General features: G+C 43.6%; 1 protein-coding gene across 2 annotated transcripts; it reads right to left on the bottom strand.

Moving 5' to 3' along the window:
- Positions 1–348: 348 nt before the first annotated feature.
- On the bottom strand, positions 349–15,182 carry LPAR3 (lysophosphatidic acid receptor 3). 2 transcript variants are annotated; one of them, XM_052801309.1, is made up of 3 exons: positions 13,036–15,182; positions 9,587–10,344; positions 349–2,451 (listed from the first exon to the last, which is right to left on the bottom strand). In XM_052801309.1, exons 2-3 carry the CDS (start codon positions 10,320–10,322, stop codon positions 2,102–2,104), a joined length of 1,086 nt encoding a protein of 361 aa, XP_052657269.1. In that variant the 5' UTR covers positions 10,323–10,344; positions 13,036–15,182; the 3' UTR covers positions 349–2,101. The 2 variants fall into 2 exon arrangements, with proteins under 2 accessions (XP_052657269.1, XP_052657270.1); XM_052801310.1 differs by lacking the exon at positions 13,036–15,182 and having other exon boundaries at positions 9,587–10,429.
- Positions 15,183–23,366: the final 8,184 nt, after the last annotated feature.

Raw genomic sequence — 23,366 nt, 5'->3', positions numbered from 1 at the left:
TGGTAATGTGAAACAAAGTTTCCCCATCTTCATTTTCATCTGCAATTTGTTCAGTTTTAGCTTGGATGGATCTGTGGAAACGAGTAAGAGTAACAGCAACCATTTACCGCTGACTGTAGTGCCAGGTAATGTTCAATCACCATCCAAACAGGAAACAAAACAAGTATTTTATTTGAAGTACCATTTTATTTTCTGTTAGTTTTGTATATGGAGCTTCAGCCTAGTTAACACAAACCATGCACTGCAGGTAACTAGGAACAGGAACGCTTGCATGCTATGCCTTTGCAATACCACCAGCTCTAGAAAGCACCACTAAACATACTTTTCAAAACACCAAACTAACACAAGAACATTGCATTTAATGGCAAAAAACATGTGTAAACGTTTCCAGCATTACTCATAAATACAGCATTTACCTTGAAATGTTAGGCCATATCCCTACAAGGTAACTTGTGGTATGGGAGACCTCTCTGAACAAGGGCTTGCGGTATTCATAAGCTAAGGCTTGCTATGAAATGCCCCAGTGCCTTCTACAAAATTGTAACTTGGCCTTTGAGCCAAGTGCTGGTTCTGCTTTGACCAACACAGTCCAGATATCCACATGCAAGTTGCACCAAAGGAAGAATTTGCCCAAACCACAGCTGATCTTTATCTTTCAGCCTCATACAATATGCTCCTGGTGCTGTTCTCGGACAATTCCAAGTGGTCAAAACTTCCAAAACTTTTCAAAGTGACCTCTGGTTGTGGTCAACTGCTTTAATACCAGGCATCAGACTTTCTCTAGGACACCACACAGGTAACTCCTCTTGAAATTAAGACGGGTAGCAGGGTTTTTAGAGTAGTGAGAAATCTACATTCCAATTTTTAATTTAAAAGTTTAGATTTAAAAACTTTACTCTAGAGCTTTAAATTGCTGGATCCTCCATTAGAGCATACTCCATAAGGTCAAAACTTCAGCTTTTTGGGCTGTGGCTGCATCAACGCTAGACTTGATTAGTAACAATGCTGAAAGCCCTTCATTGCTTACTGTTTCATCACCTCTTCCTCAAGTACCTTCCAGTAAGATCTGCTTGCAAATCGGAGGTTAAAGGTGGTCCAGACAAGCACAGACAATCAATGCATACTGTACTCTCGTAGGGGTTTAGCTTGGTTTCAGGCTTTTTTCCTGTAAATAAATTTCTATTTTAAATAGCTTGATTGAACCTGTATATATGTATATTTAAACTTCCCTTAAAAGTTCACCCTCTTAATTTCTCTCAGTGGCATAGCAGTTACAGAGGGGTGAGCACACCCATTTGATGTTATCTGGGGAAGTAAGCAATGAGCATAATGAACACAGCCGCACAGCTCTTCTGTTAATCCACCCTCAACGTCTGCCTACACAACAGCAGTAGAGAGCACAATGTATCTCCTTGCAGCATTCATCCCACTATGGAAGTAATAACAGCTTTTGTGCTTTTCGTACTCGCAGGTCGACAATCCACGGTCGGACATCCTCATGCACACTGGTGTCTGCTCTGGGCTTCCCATCACAGCCAGGTTTCTGGCATAGCTTTAATAAACCATCAAACTACCTATTTTGAAAGCAAGATAAGGCAAAGAAAGAGAGAAGGTAAGTATAAACTATTTCCTGAACTTCGTAAACCAAGAAAACAGGTCACAATTCTGTCCAACCACACCTACAATCCTCCTCAAGATGCACAGAAACTGTTCAGAGTATAAATACTCAATGAATGCCAAGCCTGCACAGTGAGGCAGGTTTATTCTCTCTGTAGGAGCTTAAGGAGGGTCTCACTATATTGCTTACATTTTGGTTCCATGCACAAAAAGCCTCTGAGATGTATTTATTCCATTCGTACGAAAAAACAATTTCATGTACTTAAAAGAAAAAAAAAGGAGAAAGAGGGCAGCACAAAAAGTTTTCTTCATTACAAAGTGTTTTTCCACCAGGCAATTATTTATAAGAACTTTTGTTAACACTGGAGTTTAGGCTCTGGAACAAAGTGGATATATTGTTTACTAGCTTTGCCAGTCAATCTTCTCTTACAAAACCTCACCCTTCCCCCTCTCCTTTTCCAGCCAAGTCAGTCGCTTGAACAGCTCAGGAGTTTCCTTTGTCACCAAGATCTCCTTTTCCACAAATTGTCCCTTGAATAATGCCATCTTCAATGTAGTGCCCTGAAGTATCTGTGCTCCTGCAGAGAACTGTCGAGGGGATCCGTGATGAGCGTCTGTCCTGGGTCTTATCCTCAGAAGAGCAGCAAATCATCCTTTTCATGGTACCCCACATTTCATCATCTTTGTATGAATAAATTATTGGATTCATGACAGAGTTCAACAGGGCCAGGAGAAGAAACCACCTTTTAACATTCTGAATCCCACAGTAGGTGCAGTTCAGACCATCAAGCAGTAAGACGACCAGGCCAGGGGTCCAGCATACAACAAAAGCACCTAGAAATAAAGGAGACAAAAAAAAAAAAAAAAAAAAATACTTCAGACTGCTAGGGGTTTGGGGTTTTTTTTGCATCTGACAAGATTATTGGGTTTATCAAAATTCTACACAAAAACGATAAAAGCAGGAGAGGACAAAATTCTAACAACAGTAGCAAAATTGTATCTACTACAGCTTCTCTGCCAAGCCCCAAGCAGGGGCAGGGCAGCTCTCAGAAGTCTGCAGGAAGCAAGAATCCAGCTGCTGACAGCATCAGCTCAAACACAAGTGGGGAAAGGTCATCACAACAGTGATTTGCCCACACTGATAAATAAACAAGAGCTCTGGAGCATTAACCAGCAGAGAACTTGTGCTTTGAAGGCAGACTTCCTCTCCATCTCTCATATGGCAGAGGAGAAGATACCAGGTGGCCCCCTTCTACCACTGCCACAACATAATCCAAAGGAAAGACGTATCTTCCGTCACGCTACAGCTGACTCTGCAAAGCTATGGGCATACTGCCCAATTCATAAAACAAGAGTCACATCATTTAAACACATCCTGGCTGGAAACCCTGCAGCTACTGTAGGATGCACGCCGTTGTCTGCGACACACCAGCGCTGCTGGCTCCCCGGTCAGAGCAGCAGCCCACCTCTCTCCACTGCTGCCTCCCTGGCTGTGCATGCTGGATACTTGAGACCCAACAACTGGGATCCAGGAAACAAATTAGCTTGTAAACAAAAAGAGAGCAAGAAACGAATAGGTGAGTTAGCAAAGATGAACCAAAAATGTAGCAGTCAAGGCAAAGAACTGAAGCAAAGAACAGAATAAAAAGCAAAAAAAGACAAGAAGGATGAGGAAGTATGAGAGCAGTGATGGGGGAACAAGAAGACTCTGCAAGAGAGGCATTTCCCCAAAAGATAGCAAGAAACCACAGGACAAGACCAGGAGCAGCAAGTTTCTCATGTTTCAGCTGGGAGGTAGGAATGACAACAGCCCCTGTGAGGAAGAAGTAAGACACAAAGTGATAATAAAAGCTGAAAGAGGCAAAGTAGGACAACACACTCCTCTCCCATCAGCCTGTCAAAAAAAAAAAGTTAAAGAAAAGGAAGAATAAGGGAGAAGAGATATTACAGTGAAGACAGCATAGAAATCACAGCTTAGAATGAAATTCAATATTGCGTTTGCATCTTTCCATGTTATTGCACATCCCCACCATAAAGGCAGGGGTGTGGGCGAGACTGGTGGGGAGGGGGAACATCACAACCAAACGCAGACCTTGGCCGTGAGCTTGGGAGGGGCTCTGAACTGCCCCATCTGCCCTCCTGCCTCTCCCCGGCACCGCAGCCTGTCATCCCTTGCCTTGAGCCCAAGGAAGGAGTAGCCATATGCATGATAATACTAACTTAGCACAAGCCACAATTGCTGTCTGACATACAGAAATAGAAAATTACAACTCTGCACAGCAGTCACAGTTTGAACAATGTACTGAGGAATTTCCAATCATTTATAACAGCAGAGTTTCCCCTTTTTTGGACTTCGAAAAAATAATCAGACAAATAAGGAAGATAGCAGCTACATGCTAAAAAGCTCTCCTGGAGGCATTGGTATCTGTCCAACAATTTTGGTAGGGAAAGCAAGTCCAGCTCATTTTTTTAAAGCTGCTGGTTTTCCCATATCTGAGCTGTGCAAGCAAGCAGTGGGAGGGCAGCCTGGCTCACGGCAGGACCCAGGCAGTGCCAGAGCCAGGACTGGGCAGCACCTCAGGCATCCCGTCGGCTGTGCGGTGCACACGGGCTGCTTTCGGCAGCACTGGGCGCTTATCCCCATCCAGGATTTTAATGGACACTGTGCTCATCTGATGGGCAGGCCATAATGGTATATAAAGTGGACTCGTGATCTAGTAAGCATTAGGATTGCTGAAAAATGTATGCAGGACAAGGTACCACAGATCTTGCTGCAAATCTATGCTCCTGGAGTCCAGACAAAATTCAACCAACTGATTTACTATGTTACAGTCAATATTGTACAGAACAGAAAGGCAAGAGACCACCTCCTTCAGAAACTGCATTTTCTACTCTGCTGTACCAAGATTTTTGTGATGCTAAGTACTAATTTCATGGTGTTAGTTTTGAGATACTGGTTAACATCAGTAACATTCCTCCATTGCCCACTGGCATCAGGAGCTGCAAGCTGCTACCACAACACTTGTTTTCTCTGGTCAGTCTCTATACTACACACTGGTTTGGCTCCAGCATGCTGAGTAAGCAGTTGTGACACCAACTCTCTCTTACAGTCTACAGCAGAGAAAACACCGTACTGATTTATTGCCCTGGGGTTCACCAGCAAATCCCACCCATTTCAACAAGCACTGGAACAAGACCACCCAGACAACAATACTGTGTCTGCTCGAGTGTCTCAGTTAAGTATTTGGACAGAGAGCTTTCGCTAGCCACCGAGGGTCACTGGCAAAGTTGCCAACATACCAGCTCCATGCAGAAATTAAGATGGTAACAAACCCTCCTTAGAACAAGCACTGAAAGCATTTTGACTACTCGTACCACAAAGCATGCAAGGTCCAACCCTGCTTTCATGAAGTCAGCAGGAGAGGAAACAGACCCCAAAGCCACGTTTTAACAAAAGACACAGAAATCTCTCCTTCAAACAAAACCCCAAGATTGCAGGCAGGATTAGTCCATGAACTCCTAGGATGTATGCCTGTCTACCTATACAGTCAAAGGTTTCAGTGGCAAAAGTGAGGGAAGATAAAAGACATCTGAGGCATCTCTCTGCACGTTTCCCCTGCCCGACAACTGAAGACAAGGGCAGGGGGCAACGCAGTGACAGTGTCAAAGTTACTGCGTAATGCTTTCATGGGGCTGTTGCTTTGACTCCATCAAAAATACAGTTTGCTGTGTATGGAGACAAAACAAGTGATTCACACCCTGCTCTTAGCACTGCAGAGATGAAAGCAAGGCATGGCTCAGACTCGCAGCCTTGCTTGGATTTTGCTATTTTTACCACAGAGCTTTCAGAGGGAACCATGGTTAAGCATAAATATATACCTTTGTCTTGGCCCTTCAGTAATTTTCTTGTTTGCAGACTTTTTATCCCATAGGAGCTCCTCTCCCTGACAAAGTGCCACACTCCAAAAAGAATTTAATTTCTGGGACTCTCCAAAATTCACAGAAGTGACGTGAAATACAGCCTGGCTGCAACATGCATAAGAACAACTCTGAGTCTTCCCACTGGATTACAGAAGATCAGGCGTCACAATGCCTCAAGGTTAGTTTGAGGATTTTCCATTAGATTTAAACGTGGATTTTCTTGTAGATTACATCATCTCTGCTTGAAAATTAATTCCTGTGTACCTGGAAGCACTACTGATGCTTCAGCAGCATCATGTCATAAAACTGCACATCAAAGCTGTCCCCGAGCATGGCAATGCTGAGGGGGAAAAAAAAAAAAAAAAAAAAAAAAAAAAAAGTAGAGTAGCTTCCAGTTGCCTTTGCCACATGTGCACCCAAGTTAAAACAGCAAGTTACCAATTAAACTATAAATTCACTGAAACTGAAAATCATCCACCCCAAAGCTGCTATTTCAGCAGGAATCTCACTGCCAAGTTCAGATGAGCTACCACATACACACCACCTGCAAGTCACGTACCTGCACACCTGCAGCCGCCCTTCTTCAAAGCTACAGTCACAGGCTTAGCCAGGACTATGCCACAAGGTCAGCCTAAGAGAACTTTAGTCCCTTTTGCTAGGTGTCCTGGTTTCAGCTCGGGTAGAGTTAATTGTCTTCCTAGTAGCTGGTATAGTGCTATGTTTTTGAGTTAAGTATGAGTTAGGTAGTTATCTATCCCAGCTCAAACCAGGACACTACGTTTCACATCTTCCAGTTTCAACCAGATCACTTCTTACGGTTCAGCATGCCAAAGGAAAGCCTTGCTCCTATCATGTGATGGACCATTTTAAGGGTTATGGTAGAAAAAGGTAGGTGGCAGGGACCTGAGTCCCAGCCTCTGGAAGGGGCCATCCAAGCCCAAAGGGTGGTACAAAAAGCCACCTGCAGCTGTGATCACCATGGATCCACGAAGTCACACTGAAACCCAGATTCCCCCAACTTAACTGTAGGGCCGCAGGAGGAGAACGCCCAGAGAGCAGAGCGATGTCCTGCTGGAGGGGCAGCCAGCCCCAGGCCCAGCCTCCCCGACCAGGGAGGTGCAGGCAGACGGAGTAGCAGCGTGCCAGCAGCACCCAGCTACACGCAGCCTCCTTCCACGCAGCAGCGGGGCAGCAGGATTTTGTCCCAAACCTCCCACGAAACCGACAGGGCACATTAACGAGAACTCTTGTTCTCATCATGCTTCATCCAGCAACAGAGCACCTTGGAATTACTTTTTGTTAAGACTGTATCAGGCGCATGCTCCAAAGCATTTTCAGATATTTTGGAACAAGCCATTAAAAATAACTGCCTTGGGCAAAATACACATGCTGCGTATAGCTGTAGGTTGTTGCATCAGTGGATGTAAGCAGAATTTTGGAAAAATTACTTTGGTCACTTGGTGACTCCTTTGGTAATTGGAAAGCTCATAAAACATGCTATTCAGTTTCCAATACATTTTGCACAGTGTGCTTGAATGACTGGGCCAGGAATGCACATTTCAAACTGTTTTAAAAAACAAATTCTCATTCCTAGAAAGAAACGTTTATAAAAAGCCTCTCAGAGTCAAATTTTGGAGAATTGATATGAAGGAACGTGCCAAGAAACACTTCCTCTGACACAGGAGTTTGGGGTAGATCTTGCACACAGCAACACATGCACTAATTCAACTTCTTTGGAAGAAGGCTCTGTTTTGATTTTGTTCCTGACTGACAAAGTAAATACACAAAATTATCATCTCTAAAGTAGCACTCGGGCTTTCTAAGTTAAATTTGCCTGGCCCAGCATACAGTATCATTAAATACTTTGCCCGAATTATAGTTTAATCTGGTGGCTGAAAAACCATATTCTGTGAGTAAAAGAAAGCTAATACTGATCTGTAAATCAACCCACAGTCCCAAGGCCCCTCTCCCTAGTAAAAGAAAGAGTAAGTTGAAAATGAAGTTTAAAGTAGGGTTTATTTCCACGCAGCACCACAGCCATGGTGAGCACTGAAGACCTGCCACAGGCTAAAGGACCGTGAGGGATTAGCAAACGGCAGCCACCACCACTGTCCTTCCAACTCCCACATCAGTCGGCTGGTTGTCCTCCCCGGAGCGCAGACCACCTCTGCTCCGACCTGCAAACACGCATGGGTGGCACCAACAGCTACCAGTGTTATTCCAACACTCGCTCAGCACCCTCCAACTTTGGCTTACACAAACCAAAGTAATATTAACTATATAAATAGAAGTTAGACAAGGCTATGCATGATGACTTATTTTTATGTCACTTCCCAGAAAGCAGCCTGCCATTCTGCCTTCATAGAAATGCTTTTTGGAAGCGCTTTTCTTTTTGTCTCTTTCTAATGCAGCAGTTAACTACAGTCTACCCGATGCTTATGCATTAGGGCAGGATCATATTTGAAGCAGTTCAGAGTTTTTCCTGCAGGGATTTTCTCCTTCCAGGTCGACGGTTCAAGTTTCACTGCACAAGAGCTTCAGGTGGGGCATAAGATCAAATCTTGCCCCTGAAAGTCAAGGGGGGACAGGAACAACCACCACATTGTCTCTCTATAGGTGCCATAAAATCAAGGGGAAAAAAGGAAAGACAACTAGAGAGGGATTTAGAAGGAAAGGGCTCTGGCAGTGGACAAGCCAACTACAGAAGACACAGGAGTGTAAGTGAGAACCTTGTACTTGCTTGAACCGTCAGTTCACTTTCATTTCCAAGGTCAGGCACTGTAAAATTTAACTGATCTCAGCTTCTAAAGCATTTTAAAACATCACTTGGTAGACAAAGGTGTTGTGTTCTATAGCACTATTTCGGGGGGGGGGGGGGGGGGGGGGGAAGAGAGAGAGAAGAAAGAGAACCAGATACCAGACTATGGTGCAAACAGCATCCATAGACAGCAAGGGGAAAAAAGTGTCCTCAGCCTGAGCCTCCTACCCTGGCAACTCCCACCTCCATGAAAAGTGACACTTTTCTCCCAGATCTCTCTAGTACCACTGTGCTGCAGTACAACACAGCTGCGTCCCAGGTATGCATGAACACCAGCTTCCCCAAAAGCTCCAGCTTTCTTGTGCTGCCTCATACAACATCAGAACAGTTGTCAGAGCAGTAAAGCCATATTTGTGGTTTTAGAGTCCCCCACCACCTGAGCCCAGCTTCACAAGTGTCCTGGTGTCCCCCCCAGTTCCACCTGCAGCAAGCCACACTCCCGTGATGCCTGGCTTCTGGAAAACACCTTGCTCAGATTCAAGTCTTCATGGGGAAAATTGACTGCTACATCCAGTATTTTGTTCCAATGACCAATCATCTGCTCTGTGCATCTCTAATTTAATAAGCAGCTACATCACAACTAGCTGATTAAGTGATCCGAGCTGCCCAAATATCAACAGCATCTCTAGGGCAGAATCCAGGTCAATCTCCTGTTATGGTCTAGAGATCTAAGGCCATACTGTATCATCATCTGACAGTGTTTTGTACTACGCAATCTTCACAGAACAAAGGTGAATTCTCCCCTTGCAAAGCAAGTATCTGTCAAAGTCACAGACCCACCAGGCATCCCCTCCTTACCCCAGGGAAGGTGTGTTTCCAGGGAGAAGCCAATAGGAAGAAGTGCAAAGAAAACTATCCACATCCAGCCATAGGATTCATGGCCTTGTGCAGATATTAAAGAACATTATTCTGAAAATGTTCTACTAGGTAGTTGTGAATCTTCACAAGCCTTCCTCCAAAGTGATTTTTTTATTCCTCCCCCCGCCCCCCCAAACAAAACCCTGTAGGTAACTTCTGTTTTGTAACAAGCTACCTACAAAATAGAAACACTTTTCTTCTGCATGTTGACCAGTCCTCTACTTTGCATTTCAGTGAGGGTTTTTTTTGTTTTGGTTTAGGGGGTTAGAAGTTTTTTGTTTTGTTTAAAAAAACCCAAGCAAAACCAAACCAACACACAAACCCATTCATTGGCACTGCCAGCCTTGCACGCAATGGTTTGTGGTCTCTTACCTAATAGAGTCATGACAGTCTTCATAAGCTTCACAGGGGTTCTCCTACGGCTAATGGATCCGCTAGTGTGCGACGACAAGACATTAGTTTTCCTCTGGACATACATGTAGATTCTTATGTAAACCACCACCATAATGAAGAAGACGACTAGGTTTAAGACACTCCAGAACACCAGGTAACTTCTGCTGTAAATAGGTGCCAGGGATGAACAGGCAGTAATGTCACAGAGGCAGTTCCAACCCAGGGTGGGAACAGCACCCATGAAAATAGCAATGGCCCAAATTGATATAATTAAAAAGGTGACTCTCTTCTTTGTGAGATTACTGTGGATCTTCATCCGCATTATCGACATGTGCCGCTCAACAGCTATGACAAGAAGATTCACCAGGGAAGCTGTCAGGCTGGTGTCCAGAAGACCCTGACGCAAAAACCAGCGGTTAACAGTTAAAGTCTTAGATACTGGGCCAGTGTTGAACATCAAGAATACATAGGCAATTCCAGCAAAAAAGTCTGCAGCAGCTAAGTTGGCCAGGAGATAGTAAAAGGGAAAATGAAACCTCCTGTTCTTGACCACAGCTGCTATGACCAATGAATTTGAAATGAAAATAAAGAGGCAGAAAAATGTCCCAAAACACAGAACAACAATAAGCTTTGGCCCTGTCCACTCATCTACTGTGTCAGTGTTTGTCTTGTTGTAGAAAAAGTCCATGCGCTTATCATAGTAGCATTCATTCATCCTGGATTAAAGCCCCTGCATCCTAGGAAGGATGGAAGGGAAAAAAAAGAAAGAAGGATTAAAAAATCAACTATTGGTCCTTGCTTCAATCACCATTCCTAACAGGTTTTTTTTGGGGGGGGTGGGAGGGGTGGGGAAGGGGATAGGACAGGGTCATGAGAGGGTATATATTTGAAGGCCTTAAGTAAAAATTCATATTGTACAGAGTTAATGCAGAAGAAGATACTGTGTCCACTAGAGGACTGCAGTGCATGAATCAGGAATTTTTAAAAGACTTACCTGCTTACAAAACCCCAGCACAGTCCCTTTGCACTAGCAGTCATACTGTACAGGCAACAAAGTGGAAGTTAAGAGGTTAAAAGTGACTTTCTGGAGGTCACAAAGAAAACCTGAGCGACAGCCAAGCCATGCTTGCTGTGAAATCCCATGTTTGAGCCACAGCCCCATCATTATTTCCATTTCTCAGTGTATCCAGTCAGGACAGGGAAGCATAAATCATAACTCTTCCATTTTACTGACTAAGCAATAAAAGGCCTGTTACTGGAAACATATTTTTTGGTTTTTCAATTATATATTAATAAATGTAAAAAAGTATGTATATAAGATGCTACAGGCATATATATTCTGAGCACATGCCTGTTATTTACTGCTACAGGATTTAAGTAAATGTGCTGAAGAAGGAAAAATACATTCTACATATTTGACTACCCTACAGCCAGAGACTATTTTATTGGGCTGTCAACCCAGAGCCCTGTGAGCACCACACAGCCCAATTACCTTCAAAACCAGAACACAGTTCCCTACCCAACCACAGGATCAAGCAAGACCCAGCAACAGCAGTAGTGCTGGCGTTCTTTTTCTTATACCCACTCAGCACTATTTTGGACACTGGGCTATTAAACGTGATGGAAGGGGGAGTCTGTGTGCCAGATTACATCACACTTCAGCTACTCCAGTGAGGTCAATGTCAGCTGCCTTGGCAGTTTTACTGCCTTTATTACGGACCAAACTGAACTCGAACTAATTTACACAGGCAGATCCGACAGCAATTACTCATGCTGACCAGATACCGTGCAGGGTCTTGCAGCCTAGTAGGGAGAGTTTGTGTCAGATCATCGCTAGCCCGCACGTTCGCTGTCAGTATCCGAATGAGGGTTTTAAAAATGACTTCATTAACAGATAGTGTATAGTTTTATCAAAACCTAGGAACCCAACCATGGCACAAGATCCTAATCACATCAGGTATTACACAGAGTGGCAAACCTGTGCCTGACTCTAAGGCCTGAGAGGAGGAAGTATCAGGATACAGAGCTGCAGGAGAGGCAGCAACACCAATAGCTTTTTCAAGGCTCCTTGTGAGCGATAGGCTGGGTGGAGCTGAAAAGAAAACAAACCTGGAAGTGGTTACAGGCAGAAAGATACAAAAAAGCATAAGCTTTTCACCTCTGCAGCTAAAATCGATCACAGATAAAGATCAGATTCACTTAGTCTATTATTACCCTGTGGTTACTTAACAGTTATATCTCGTCTCTCCAGGGACTGGGAAGCAAATTAAGCAATCCCCAGCAGGCTGGCTAACAAGCCACATTTATATTGAAGGTTCCTTCCGAGTTTTAAGATAAAAAGTTTCATCTTCTGTTGTTTAAATTATGCTACTCATTGTTTCTCTCATGCAATATTTGTATTAGATAATTTTAAATCAACTTGCACTATTCCATGATTAGTATTTTCAGCAAAGTGAATTTTTTTTTTTAATATTTCATTTTTCTGAACAAGCTTCTTAGCCTTTTTTTCTTGGTTCCCACCCTACATCTAGCAGTCAACACGAAAGCAGGCCGCTTGACATTGTTGTCCATTTTATGACCCTCAAGAACCTTAGGCAGCCACCTCTTTTATAAAAGACTATATTACTTAAAACATCAAATTCAAGTACATAGTCAGAACTAAGAACAATTACTTAAGGACAAGAAGTGGAAGGAAACAAGTAAATCATACCTTGTGCTGAAATATTACAGAGCATCCCTGCATCTAAAAATAAAAAAGCCTCAGCAACTCAGATCCACTGTAAGGAGTCAACCAGAACTCAATGCCTACTGCTCCCTGTGCAGGGCAGTATGGTAGAGTTGGGCAGTCAGTACATTCCCAATTCCCACCTAGGAAGTACTCAAAAGTCAAATTAAGTCTGTAAGTGACCAAGAAGTCCCTGAGGAGCTGCAGACAACAGCTCCTCAAGCAGCTGAGTGCTGGGAACCCTGCCAGCCAAGATGGCTCTGCTCTTACCCACCAAGGCAGTAAAGGACTTGCTGAGCTTGACATGAAGCTTTTATAGAACAGCCCAAATGCCTGCAAACAGAAGCAGCATTTTGGGCAAGAATGGCAGAAAAAAAAAAACCAAACAAAAAAACAAACAAAACCCCCCCCCCAACTGTGAAAATTGTAGGGAAGGTTTTCTGAACATGCTGTATCTTACTGTGTAATCATCTCAACAGATGAATCTCTTTTACTTGCAGTGATAGGAGAGTAAAGAGATCTGCAGATACTTTCTGTATCTCATCTGAAGAACAAGCTTAAAGAAATCCAAAATATCAACTATGAACTTATTCTAAATACTTCAGCTTATTTAGATCCCATCCTCATTTGAAGTAGTACCCGATAAAAGATAAATCACACATCCATAACTCTCCACCAAAATAATCACACTACAAACACTCACTGTCACACAGCAGAGCTCAAACGACAAATGATTTTGAAAGAGATGTCTTGAGGTGTTGAGATAAGGCAGGAGGGAGTAGAAAAGCATCCAGCTGAGGTCTCAGGGTCACAGGGCAGATTCTGGAGATGTCCAAATGGAAGCTGCTCCAGTTCAGCTGCTGCTTTGGTGCTAGTTTGCATCCCAGTCCTTCAGAGCAGAGATGTAGCACTTGGCTGTCGGTACCAGTCTATATACGACAAGCACTTGTCACGCCAGGGTCCTTCCAGACAGTGGTTTATTTCACACCTTCATTTTATTTTTAAGTCCTCCCAGCAGAACTAGCCTGGTCTCAGAGGAGCTGTGCAGCTGTGACAGAGCTATGCAGCTGTATCCTCAATGGTCCTGCCCCAGTCTGCACCAGGCACGACAGATGTGTGATAGAATATCCCATGTTTCCTGGCATATCACAGTTTAACACGTTGCAGGGCTTTATTTTCCAGGTCTTCTCTTCTTAGCCAAATCAGAGATGTTTATCTTAACCAGGGCAGGTTTAAACTTAAAAAGAAAAAAAACACCCTTAAATATTACATATTTCAGATTTGTTTATTAAGTACACACAAATTTGAAGATTCAGGCAAAATATTGTTCATCACAGTTTTAAAAATAATAGAAACTCAAATGGTAGAAAACCAGCTAAATTGGTCAGCCCAGCCTTATGAAGACAACAGAGAGTCTTAAGAGTCTGCAGCAGAAAGCTCCCCAGTTCTGCTACTCACTTTGTGAAGAATTGCCTTCTTTTGCTTTGAAAGTGGCTCTCACAAGCTCGATACTTCTCATTTTTATAGGAAAAGACAGCAAACAATCTCCATTCACCTCTTCTATGGCACTCGGTATTTTATAGCCCTCCATATAGACCTCCAGAAGCTTGTCAGCAGTAACCACATATTGCATGTTCTACAGATGGGTTAAGCTATTAGCTTGCCACAAGTCACTCAGAAGCAAATGCATCAAAACTTTGCAAGTGCCAAAAGCATACCCTTGTCAAAAAGGTTCTTTTCCTTATTTCAATCTATTTAATTACTTCAGTTCAAGCAATAGTGGCTACAAAGATCAGAAACTGACGGACTGTGAAGTGTGTTTTCCTCTACCACTCTGAGTAAACGTAAGCTTTGAGTGGGAGAAATCATCTGTTCCAAGAATCTCAAAGGATTTGATTCAGTTAAACTGCTTTCAAATGCAAAAGCACACATTAAGAATTCTTCCCAATCCAGCACATCTTGAGCTCTGTTTGTCTTAAAGACAGCTTGTATATTTGAATTGATTTTAAATTCCTCTATGTAAGTGCAACTTGTATCAAGTTAGAATATGTTCTTCACCATTCTTAAAATAAAAGTCAAGAATTTGCATGAGTATATAGGAATATATTATACTAGCTACCTAAATAAAGAGTTAGTGAAATAAAACATCACCTAGATAATGTTTTGGACAAAAGCTTCAGTTAGTTGCAAGCTAACATGCTTTAATAGTTGTTATTCAATTAGAATCTAGTTTACTTCAAGAAAGTTACTAAAAATCTGTATATTTATAATGAAATTTAATATCTGTTATTTAAATCAAGGATTTTGCTGATTCAAACTGTGATTAAAATTACCATAAGTCGCTTTGATTCAAAATAAAATTTGGCCTGTAAATCAGCTCTCAGTTGAGTTACTCACATTAACGCAGACATTTCTGAAGGAAAACTCAAATAGTATTTTAATGAGAAGGTCATTACAAAATTTAGCCTGCAAACCATAATGCGATTCATGGCACACCCCACTGGTTTCCTGCCTCTTTCCTGTCCATTAAAAACCAAGTTGTTTCAATACATTGGCCACAACCTTATTGAAGGGTTGGCATCAGTTTGGGGAACTTTGATGGCCTCTGCCCCGCTCCTGTATAATGCAACAGGGAGGGAGCAGACAAGCACGGGCTGGCACAGTGAGCTACTGTGAGCGGATTCAAGCCGAGTCTGCAGCTGGGCTGAGAAGCCCATAAGAACAAGACTGAACCTATAGGAGGACTATAGCAGTGAAGTCCTATAGCAGGACTGAAAGTTAGCCTGCGTAAGGGGTGAGGGAAGTCTGCCCAGGCAGAACCCCAGCCCAGTGTACTGCTGGTTTTCCTGAGCTGGCACAGGGATTTCTGTGCAGAAATTCAGGCCGGTTCAGCATCCAAAACGATACGCTCCGCAACAGAAGGAGAGAGAGCGCAGCCGGTACAGTCCGGGCAGGTCCGTGGGATGGCACAGAGGAGCGAGCTGTGCTCAGGCTCAGCCTGCAAAGCAGGCAGGCTGCCAGGCTACGCCACAGCACTTCACTTCCCTGCCTCCCCCCGTCCATTAGCAAAGACAGGGTATTAAATACTGATCTCCAAGATATTTTGAAACGTATTACCAAAGTTGCTCTTCAGAAAGCAGAGTTCATCATACTGACTGATCACAGGCATTGGTGGCAGAGCAAGGAAGCAAGTCACTCGAAACACTCTCTTTGCATTCAAACTGTTACTGCAGAGAAATATTATGCAGCAGCAATTGCCTATCTGCACATACTGCTTCAGCTTTTTAAACTGACCCTACAAGCAGCAGACAGCCCTTGAAAACAGCACCACAGAAGGAGTGTCGGGAGGCTAGCAGACCACACGGCCCCTGGCAAGGGCTCCCCGCGGCAATGCTCTTGCTTGCTCGCACCCTGTGCCACAGGCAGACACAAACGCCCTCTGCCCCTTCCTCCTCTTCTGGATAAACCACTGGTGCTGCTGTTATTTTTCTTGTTACTGAAAAGCTCTCTCTCACCTCATTCCCACCAGGAAGGCGCAGGCAGGAGAAGGAAGCCAGGGCACTGGGCAGCCAAGCTATACACACAAGTAGTACCAGTTCAGAAAGGGAATCGGTTCCTTGTTCCCCTCCACACCCTGCGTACATGTATGGCCACGGGGGAAAACACAGCCAAATGATTGCACAGTAACCCAAGAAACCCATTCACGTTACCTCAGCTTAGAAAGAAATACCAGTGCAGAAAAGGGTGTGTAACACAGCAGAGGCCAAAAATGTTAATATATAACTGTAAGAAGTTTTGTGAGGCAAGTACTCTTGTTCGCTTTTAATTGTCTTTAATAGTTAATTGATATTATAACAAAAATCAATTTAGAGAAACAAACTGAAAGGAAGCACATACAGCTCACAAAGGGATGCCCAAATATCTCAGTCTAAACTAAGGCTTTTTTATCTGGTACTATTAAGAGGATGCAATGGAAGCCAACGTTCATTTAACAGGTTTCACAGAGACAAATTGTCTCAGAAGTAACCATTTTACATTTTGTTTATTAAGGAAATTCTGCGGGCACTGCCTGTACTTGGAACAGCATGCTACATGGTCCACTTCAAGGAACTGAGAATACTTTTTTAAGGCCATTTTTTAAATTCAGCTTTAAAAACTGGAAAAATAGTTATTCTTAAAAAAAAACCTGTAAGGCTCAAGGAGCAAGTTTTTAATCCAGAAAACTCATCAGCAAGGGAATCTACTTCTGGTTGTGTTTGGCTATATTTTTTTTTTGTAACTTAAGTATCCCCAGATAATCCAGTACCCTCAGACAATTGACTGAACTTAAATCAAGCACACACAAGCAGTCTTCAATGCCTTTTAGAATAAGGAGAGCAGAGTGCCACATCCATTTCCACTCCAAGCCTGCTTCATCTACATAATGCTAACTTGATGGAAACTACAGCAGTGCTCATACTTCCACCATGGTTCTGGTCACTTCCAGTAATAGTCTATTTTAATAACGTCATCCTTTGGACTGAAAAGGGAAGGGAGTGAGGTGAAGGGAATCAAGATGATTCTTTGGCAACTCTTACGTATCAGCGGTAGAAACATCTAAGGTTTTTTATTTGTCATATATCCTACTTAAAATACCAAGGCTATATGATACAAACAAAGGGTCTTAAGAAAAGTATTAAACCTACCAAAAATGTAGAACCTTAAGGCTAAGTTTTTAAGTTGCAGAGAGCACCACGGACCACAGCGCTCTGTACACACAGACTGATAAGAGGCTTTAAAAAAAAAAAAAAAAAAAAAAATCACTCTCAGGGCACAGAAGTGTCACCCTGTGCATATATGGGACAGCACTGTTCCTCCACGAGCCGCTGCAGACTGGCACGGGCAGCTGAACTGTGAAGCACAGAGATACAGGGGCACCTACACCAAGGTATTACAAAGCTCAGGCTTCAGCTCCTGAAATGCCTTTAGTACAAATCTGCTCTACTGCACTAAATCGCTTTTTAAAGCTCTGATCCACTGCAGAAAGTTGTTAAGGACAGATACTAAGTAACTCGCTAGTTACCACAAGTTTAGACTTCAGACTTTGGTAATTTAAGACTTTCTGAAATTATGGTTTACTAAATCTATATATGGAGTTCAAACTAAAAACTTCACTGCAAAGCTTTCATTTAGTCTCCTTTAAGTGTGGTTCTGGAAGGAGCTGGCAGGTCATCCTATAATGTGGAAACAGACACAGCATTTAAAGTATTTAAAAGCCATTCAAACAGCCCATACATTGTGAAACATGCCTAGAAGAAAATACCTGTTCTGCTTCTAAACTAAGTTTTCCATTTCTGCAGAACTTCCAGGTCTGTTCATTGATCACTATCAGCTCCATTTTACCATTCAACAAATCAGCTTTCTTTCACAAAACCTACAGAATGTGAATAGAGGCTACTTCAGCAGTCACAACCAAGTGAACTTTTATTGTTTATTTTCAGCACATAGCTGATGACAACCTGAACCAGCCACTGCTGATTAAAACAAGCCACCTGACTGTATCTCATCCATTAACAGATGCAGAGCCCTGGTTTGTAAGCAAACATTTCAGTGGAACTGGTAGAAATGGTGGGCTCCAAGAAATATTTGGTAGAGACATGGAAGTGGACCTAACGGCTTAGAAGTAGAATCCAGATATGTGAATCTTTAAGACTAATACCCAAGAGCAATATATTCTCTATGATGTCAAACCTTATACTTCAGAGCTTTTATTTCATTATCCGATAGCACAAAGAATATGCTGGAGAATGTTCCAAAATGGTTAATGGTCATAATAGCACAGGACAGTAAGGATACAGTCAATCCAATTTGTCCGGAACTATGGTCTGGCGTTCCGCAAAAAGCCACATATATCTTTGAGCTTTACTTGCTGATAAAAGCTGCTGCTGCTTTACTGATTGAATTTTTAAAAAAAAATTGCACATTTCATTTTCAGTCCACAGATAAACTTAATGAAATCGGATTTTTCACCATATAACTTGATTTGAGTTGCACTTCCTACTACACCTCTTCGAAGACCATAAGAACACGCAGGAAACCACATACTCCACACCACTTAACGAACAAAGCTACAGCAATGCACCTTACCGGTTTGTAACAAGAAATGTCTTTTTCTAGCTTCGTATTACAGAAGGGAGAACAGACCTACCTACACGACCTCTGGAAGCACAGAAGGACAAAACCGTGGGGTTTTTTTTTTTCCTTGAGAAGAAAAACCTAACCAAAAGATACAACGCAAAACAACGTCACTGTATTTTTCAGTGTCTTGCATAGATTAAGATGATACCTTACTAAAAGCTTCATGAAAGAACCTGTACAACCCCCCGTGCGGTACATACACTTACTACCGGTGCCTCGGCGGGACCCGACACTCGCGCAAATCCAGAGCTGGGCAACCGAAGCGTCAAATATAGAGGAGCTCACAGGCGTACGTGTAGGAGGTACCTGTACTTTTACATACGCATGACATATTTATGTGCACGGAGGCGCGCACACGATGCGGCACAGCCGCAGCACCTACGCCAGCCAGGGCTCTGCCTCCGTCGGAGTCGCGGCCAGCGCACCGGCTGCCGCGGGGCAGCCCTCGCCGGCACCCAGCGGGGCTCCGCTTCCCGCTCACCGGCGAGGGGCAGGGGCTGGCGGTGGCGACTCCGGCGTAAGTGAGGAGAAAAAAAAAAAAAAAAGTTTAACAAAACCGCAGGAAGTTTTGTTCTGCCCGACTAGTAGGAAGATACCGAAGAGACCGCGGCGTTCCGCAAGTCCGCGGCGAAGCTGTTCCCTTCGTCCGCCGCCGGCCCCGGGACGCGCCCCCCCGCCCCGGCCCCGCTGCCCCGGCCCCACTCACCGGCAGCCCCCGCAGCGCCAGCGCCGCCGCCGCCGCGCAGAGCGGGCCCGCTCCCCGCCCCGCGCCGGCCGCTCCCCGCCCCGCGCCGCCTTAACCCGTCCGGCGCTGCCCGGCCCCGGCGCCGCCCGGCGGCTCGGCCGCCCCGCACCTGCCCCCGGCCCTGCGCCGTGCCCCGCAGCCTGCGCCGGAGTGAGCAGCGACGGCTTTTTCCGGTGCGTTCGCTTTCTCCCAGGTGCGAAGGTTCGGCTCCTCCAAGATGCGGGCAGAGCCTTCGAGCGACCGAGGGCTGCGGAAGGCTGACGGGTCGTGCTGCCTGAAAAGCCCCATCAGAAGGTCCACCGTCATTCACGCTTTGGGAAACAAAAGCAAAGCCCCAATAAAGCAGCAGTAGCTCCCCCGAGTAGATCAGGACAGCACGGGCAAGCGTACGCGCCACTTCCTTCCAGCATCACGCGTAGCTGTTCTTTTCGACATGGTGTAAAAAGCAAACAAGACCCACCTCGCACCCAAGACAGCGATACGGAAACCTAGAGGCCCGCGTCAGCTCCGAAGGGCAGGACCAAGCACACACAGCTTTGCCATGAAGGACAAGCCAAACTCAAATGTAGGAGGTGGTACTAGACCAAAATTTATCTGAAGATGGTCATCAGATGGATCCGACCCATTGCTACCTACCCGAGTCATTGACTGAGACCAGGCACGTATCCAAGGAGTACAGAGCTACTCAGGGGTCTGCTCAGAGCTGGAGAGCTGACAAAAGAAAATCTCAGCAGAAAGTCTCTGCTCCACTTCTCAGAAATCCTGGTAATGATTACAGCATGAAAGCTAGACAGTGTTAAAGACTTGGTGAGCCTTGCACGTGAACATTATACATGAAATGCCAAACAGCCTCCGCTCCAGCAGCTTTTTCCTGTTTTATCCATAAATGGAAGGCCCCAAAATAAGAGCCCAAACTCTTATCCACCCTGTCCCCCTCACTTGAATGCTCACCTTGAAGATGGCTCAGGAAGCTTTCTTCTCCTTCCTGCCTGTTTCTTTCTAATGCAACCTTCTCACTGCCTTCCCATCCATTTCTCTCCTCCTTTTGTTAAGCAATGAGCGAAAGCTTCTTATTCCCAAGGAACAAGACAGTCAAAAGCAACAGCTTATGTTCAGTACACTTTGCAAAAGCTTATGCTCCAGTTCTTGCTTCCATTACTGTGCATCACCTCCTTTGCAGTTGGAGTGGGACCACCTATCAGTCAGCAACTGTATTCGAATCTGTATTAATGCACAGAATTAAAAGTCAACATACGCCAGATTTCCTGTTAAGTTTAACCTCTGTGGAACAGAGAGCCAATGAGAAGCTCCAGCAAGTGGCTCTTATCTTTATTCCAAGAGAAAAAAAACCACCAAACAGATAGTGAAGACACAAATTGGTTTCTACAATACATTAGTGACCTGCTCTAATATGGTAGGGCTGAAGCAGTAGTCTAGCTAGCAAGCAGCCCTTATGATTTAAAAATCAATACTGGACAAGAAAGCTTTACAATTCCATTGTAGAAATTAAGTCTTAAAATCAGTAAGAATTCTAAGTATTTTCTACATTCCTTTGGTTGGTAATACTTTCCATCATTCCCTGAGAATTCTCTCACAAACAACTATTTATCTGAGCAATGGCTTTGGCAGGTCATACTCAATGTCCTACTAAATTGGAAAGAAGCTGTTTGAGTCAGAGCTTAGGGGGTCCTGCACCGTGGCTCTCACAGCCAAGGGTACAGGATGTACCTCACTTGCTTTATGGAACAGAGGCACTAGACCTCAGAAGGTGATGAGCCTGTCATACTGTTCATAAACCAGAAAGTACTTCCACAACTTGCTATCCTACCTCAGACAGCACTGCAAAAAAATTTAAGAGATAAAAGAAAAAAAAAAAAAATCCAAGCCCAAGGACTCGCCCTGCAGCAGTAAGGTGTTGGCAGTTCACAGCCATTGGCAATAATGACATCTCACAATCACAAGAGATGCAGAACTCGCACTCTCGGACAAAAATCTTTGGAAGGATGTACTGCCCAACGTTATTTGTATGCCCCATCAGGGCAACACATATTGGAACACATTATATGACTAATTATCCACTAACATAGCATTAATTATCTGCTTTTCCTAGGTTCACGTGTCTAACTTAAGATTTCCGTAAGTACTGGCAGAAGGTAGAGCAGTAAGGAAAACACAGTTCTTTCAGACGTGCTGGATTTTGGTCCCGTTTACTAGGGAACTGTTTGATTTAGAAAGAGCCATTCCAGAAAGCTACCAGTAAAATAGCAGCAAATACAGACAACATTAGCATCTTGCACATAAAGTCAAGACTGCACTCTGTATGGGCCAAGAAACTCTGCCAGCAATCAGTTAATGCTCATCACTTTTGCAGTCTGTGGAAGAGCACTTGGATTATCCAGGGCCCCGGAGCATACACTAGAAGACTAACATTGACCCGAACAAGTTCCACACACAAACCCGAGGAAGAAAGTTGACTCTTCTGTCCTGAGTGGAAGACAGTAATCCTCTGTTCTAGATCACGCAATTAACATCTATTTGATGAAAAAAACAGTTAGAGAAAATCTTTGCTAACGGTGTGAAAACTTGGTTATTGGTAGCAATTTATTTTTATCCACAAGCGTAGTGACAGCTGAGGCCACAGCAAGGCATTGCTCAGACTGGGATGAGGAGAAGATTCTCTGTCCCAAAGACATTTCAGCAAGAGAAGCATTAAAATTTGCAGAGCCTGGATACACGGAAATACTGACGTGAAAGCCATCTCTTCTAGACATCTAGCTGCAGCCTAACCAAGACAAAACAGCATTAATTTCCAACAAAAAAGTACTCGTTGTCAGGAAGGCAAATACTAGGCAGGAAAGATTTGAACAGCAGCACATCTTTCCAGACTTCGGTCACCACTGCTCTTACCTGATGGCCAGAAATGCTGCTGGAGAAGCTGCAGTTACTAACCTCTTTTCTTTAAAGATACCAGAGGAGGGGCAGAGAATGAAGACAGACCTGTTAAAAAAGTGTTTCTCAACCTACCAAAAAAGGTGTGAATCCAGTACTGATTTTTCCCACTTTTCAGTTTCTCAGAAGGGAGGGAAGGAAAAAAAACCACCAAAACCAAACCAAAAAAACAGAAAAGCTGCCACTCACCTTACTCACACAAGGGCAGCATTTCAAATTGCTTTTGCCATTTGAAACACTAACAAGCCAGAACTTGTGGAGTCCACCATCAGTAGTTAAGAACACGTATCAAGACCAAGTCCTAGCCAACACACTCTGACTGAAATGAACACCATCTGCTACAGACAGTTTTTTTAGGGAGCAGACAGCCCCATTCAGACAAAGTGGAGCATCTAATATAATAGTCCACCCACCCCAGGGGCAGTCAACACCACTGAAAGTTTTCAGAAGCACCTGGTAACACCTGTGCAGTACTATACTGGAAGTGCTTTAGAGCTACAGAAAGTGCTCTGTTCTCATTGAAAAAAGTTTATAAAGATCAAAGGGAAAAATACAGTCCTTTACAGATGACCATCCCAAAAACACCTAGAAAATCACCTGAGCAAACTAACTGCCAGACTCAGTTGTTACACATTTTCTTCCGATTAACATGTGCTTGAAATAGAAGTAATTAGGCAAGTCAACTCCATGGCATTGTTTTTTGCCTGAATTTGTCCTCCCAAGTTATGGCAACACAACAGTCAGTGCACATCAAATATTGTGGGTATAATATAAAAGACTCACAGCCAAAAAAAGGCAACAAACTGCTTCTGTTTTTAGTGAAGCTGTTAAAGAAAAGACTATGATCTATAGATGGTTTGTGTTAGAATGATATACAAGAGGGAGAACAGCAATTATTTTGCACTTTTGTGCAGCTTTGTAGTTTGAAATAAATTTATTTCAAGGAAATGAGTTGTGCCAAATAGATATTACAGGCTGAATGCATCACACTAAGTGAAAAACTCCTCCCTTCTTGACTACCTTTTATTTAATACTTTTTAACATGGAATTATTTTTTAAAAGTTATTTTCATATAATTCTTTTTCTTATTAACAACAGTTGATTCAGGGTCACTTTCCTTCCTCCTAGAGGTGATTAGCAAACAGAGCTCCCACGGACAACAC

The sequence above is a fragment of the Harpia harpyja genome, chromosome 11, assembly GCF_026419915.1.
Source record: "Harpia harpyja isolate bHarHar1 chromosome 11, bHarHar1 primary haplotype, whole genome shotgun sequence".
NCBI lineage: Eukaryota > Metazoa > Chordata > Aves > Accipitriformes > Accipitridae > Harpia > Harpia harpyja.
The sequence above is the reverse complement of the archived record's forward strand: the minus strand, read 5'-3'. Positions and strand labels throughout refer to the sequence as shown.

Excerpts from the sequence above, each read along its gene's own strand:
- LPAR3 (XM_052801309.1), bottom strand. The coding sequence starts at position 10,322 with ATGAATGAATGCTACTATGATAAGCGCATGGACTTTTTCTACAACAAG. Across the intron at positions 2,452-9,586 it reads GACTGTCATGACTCTATTAG|GTGCTTTTGTTGTATGCTGG; the intron begins GTAAGAGACCAC and ends CTTTATTTCTAG.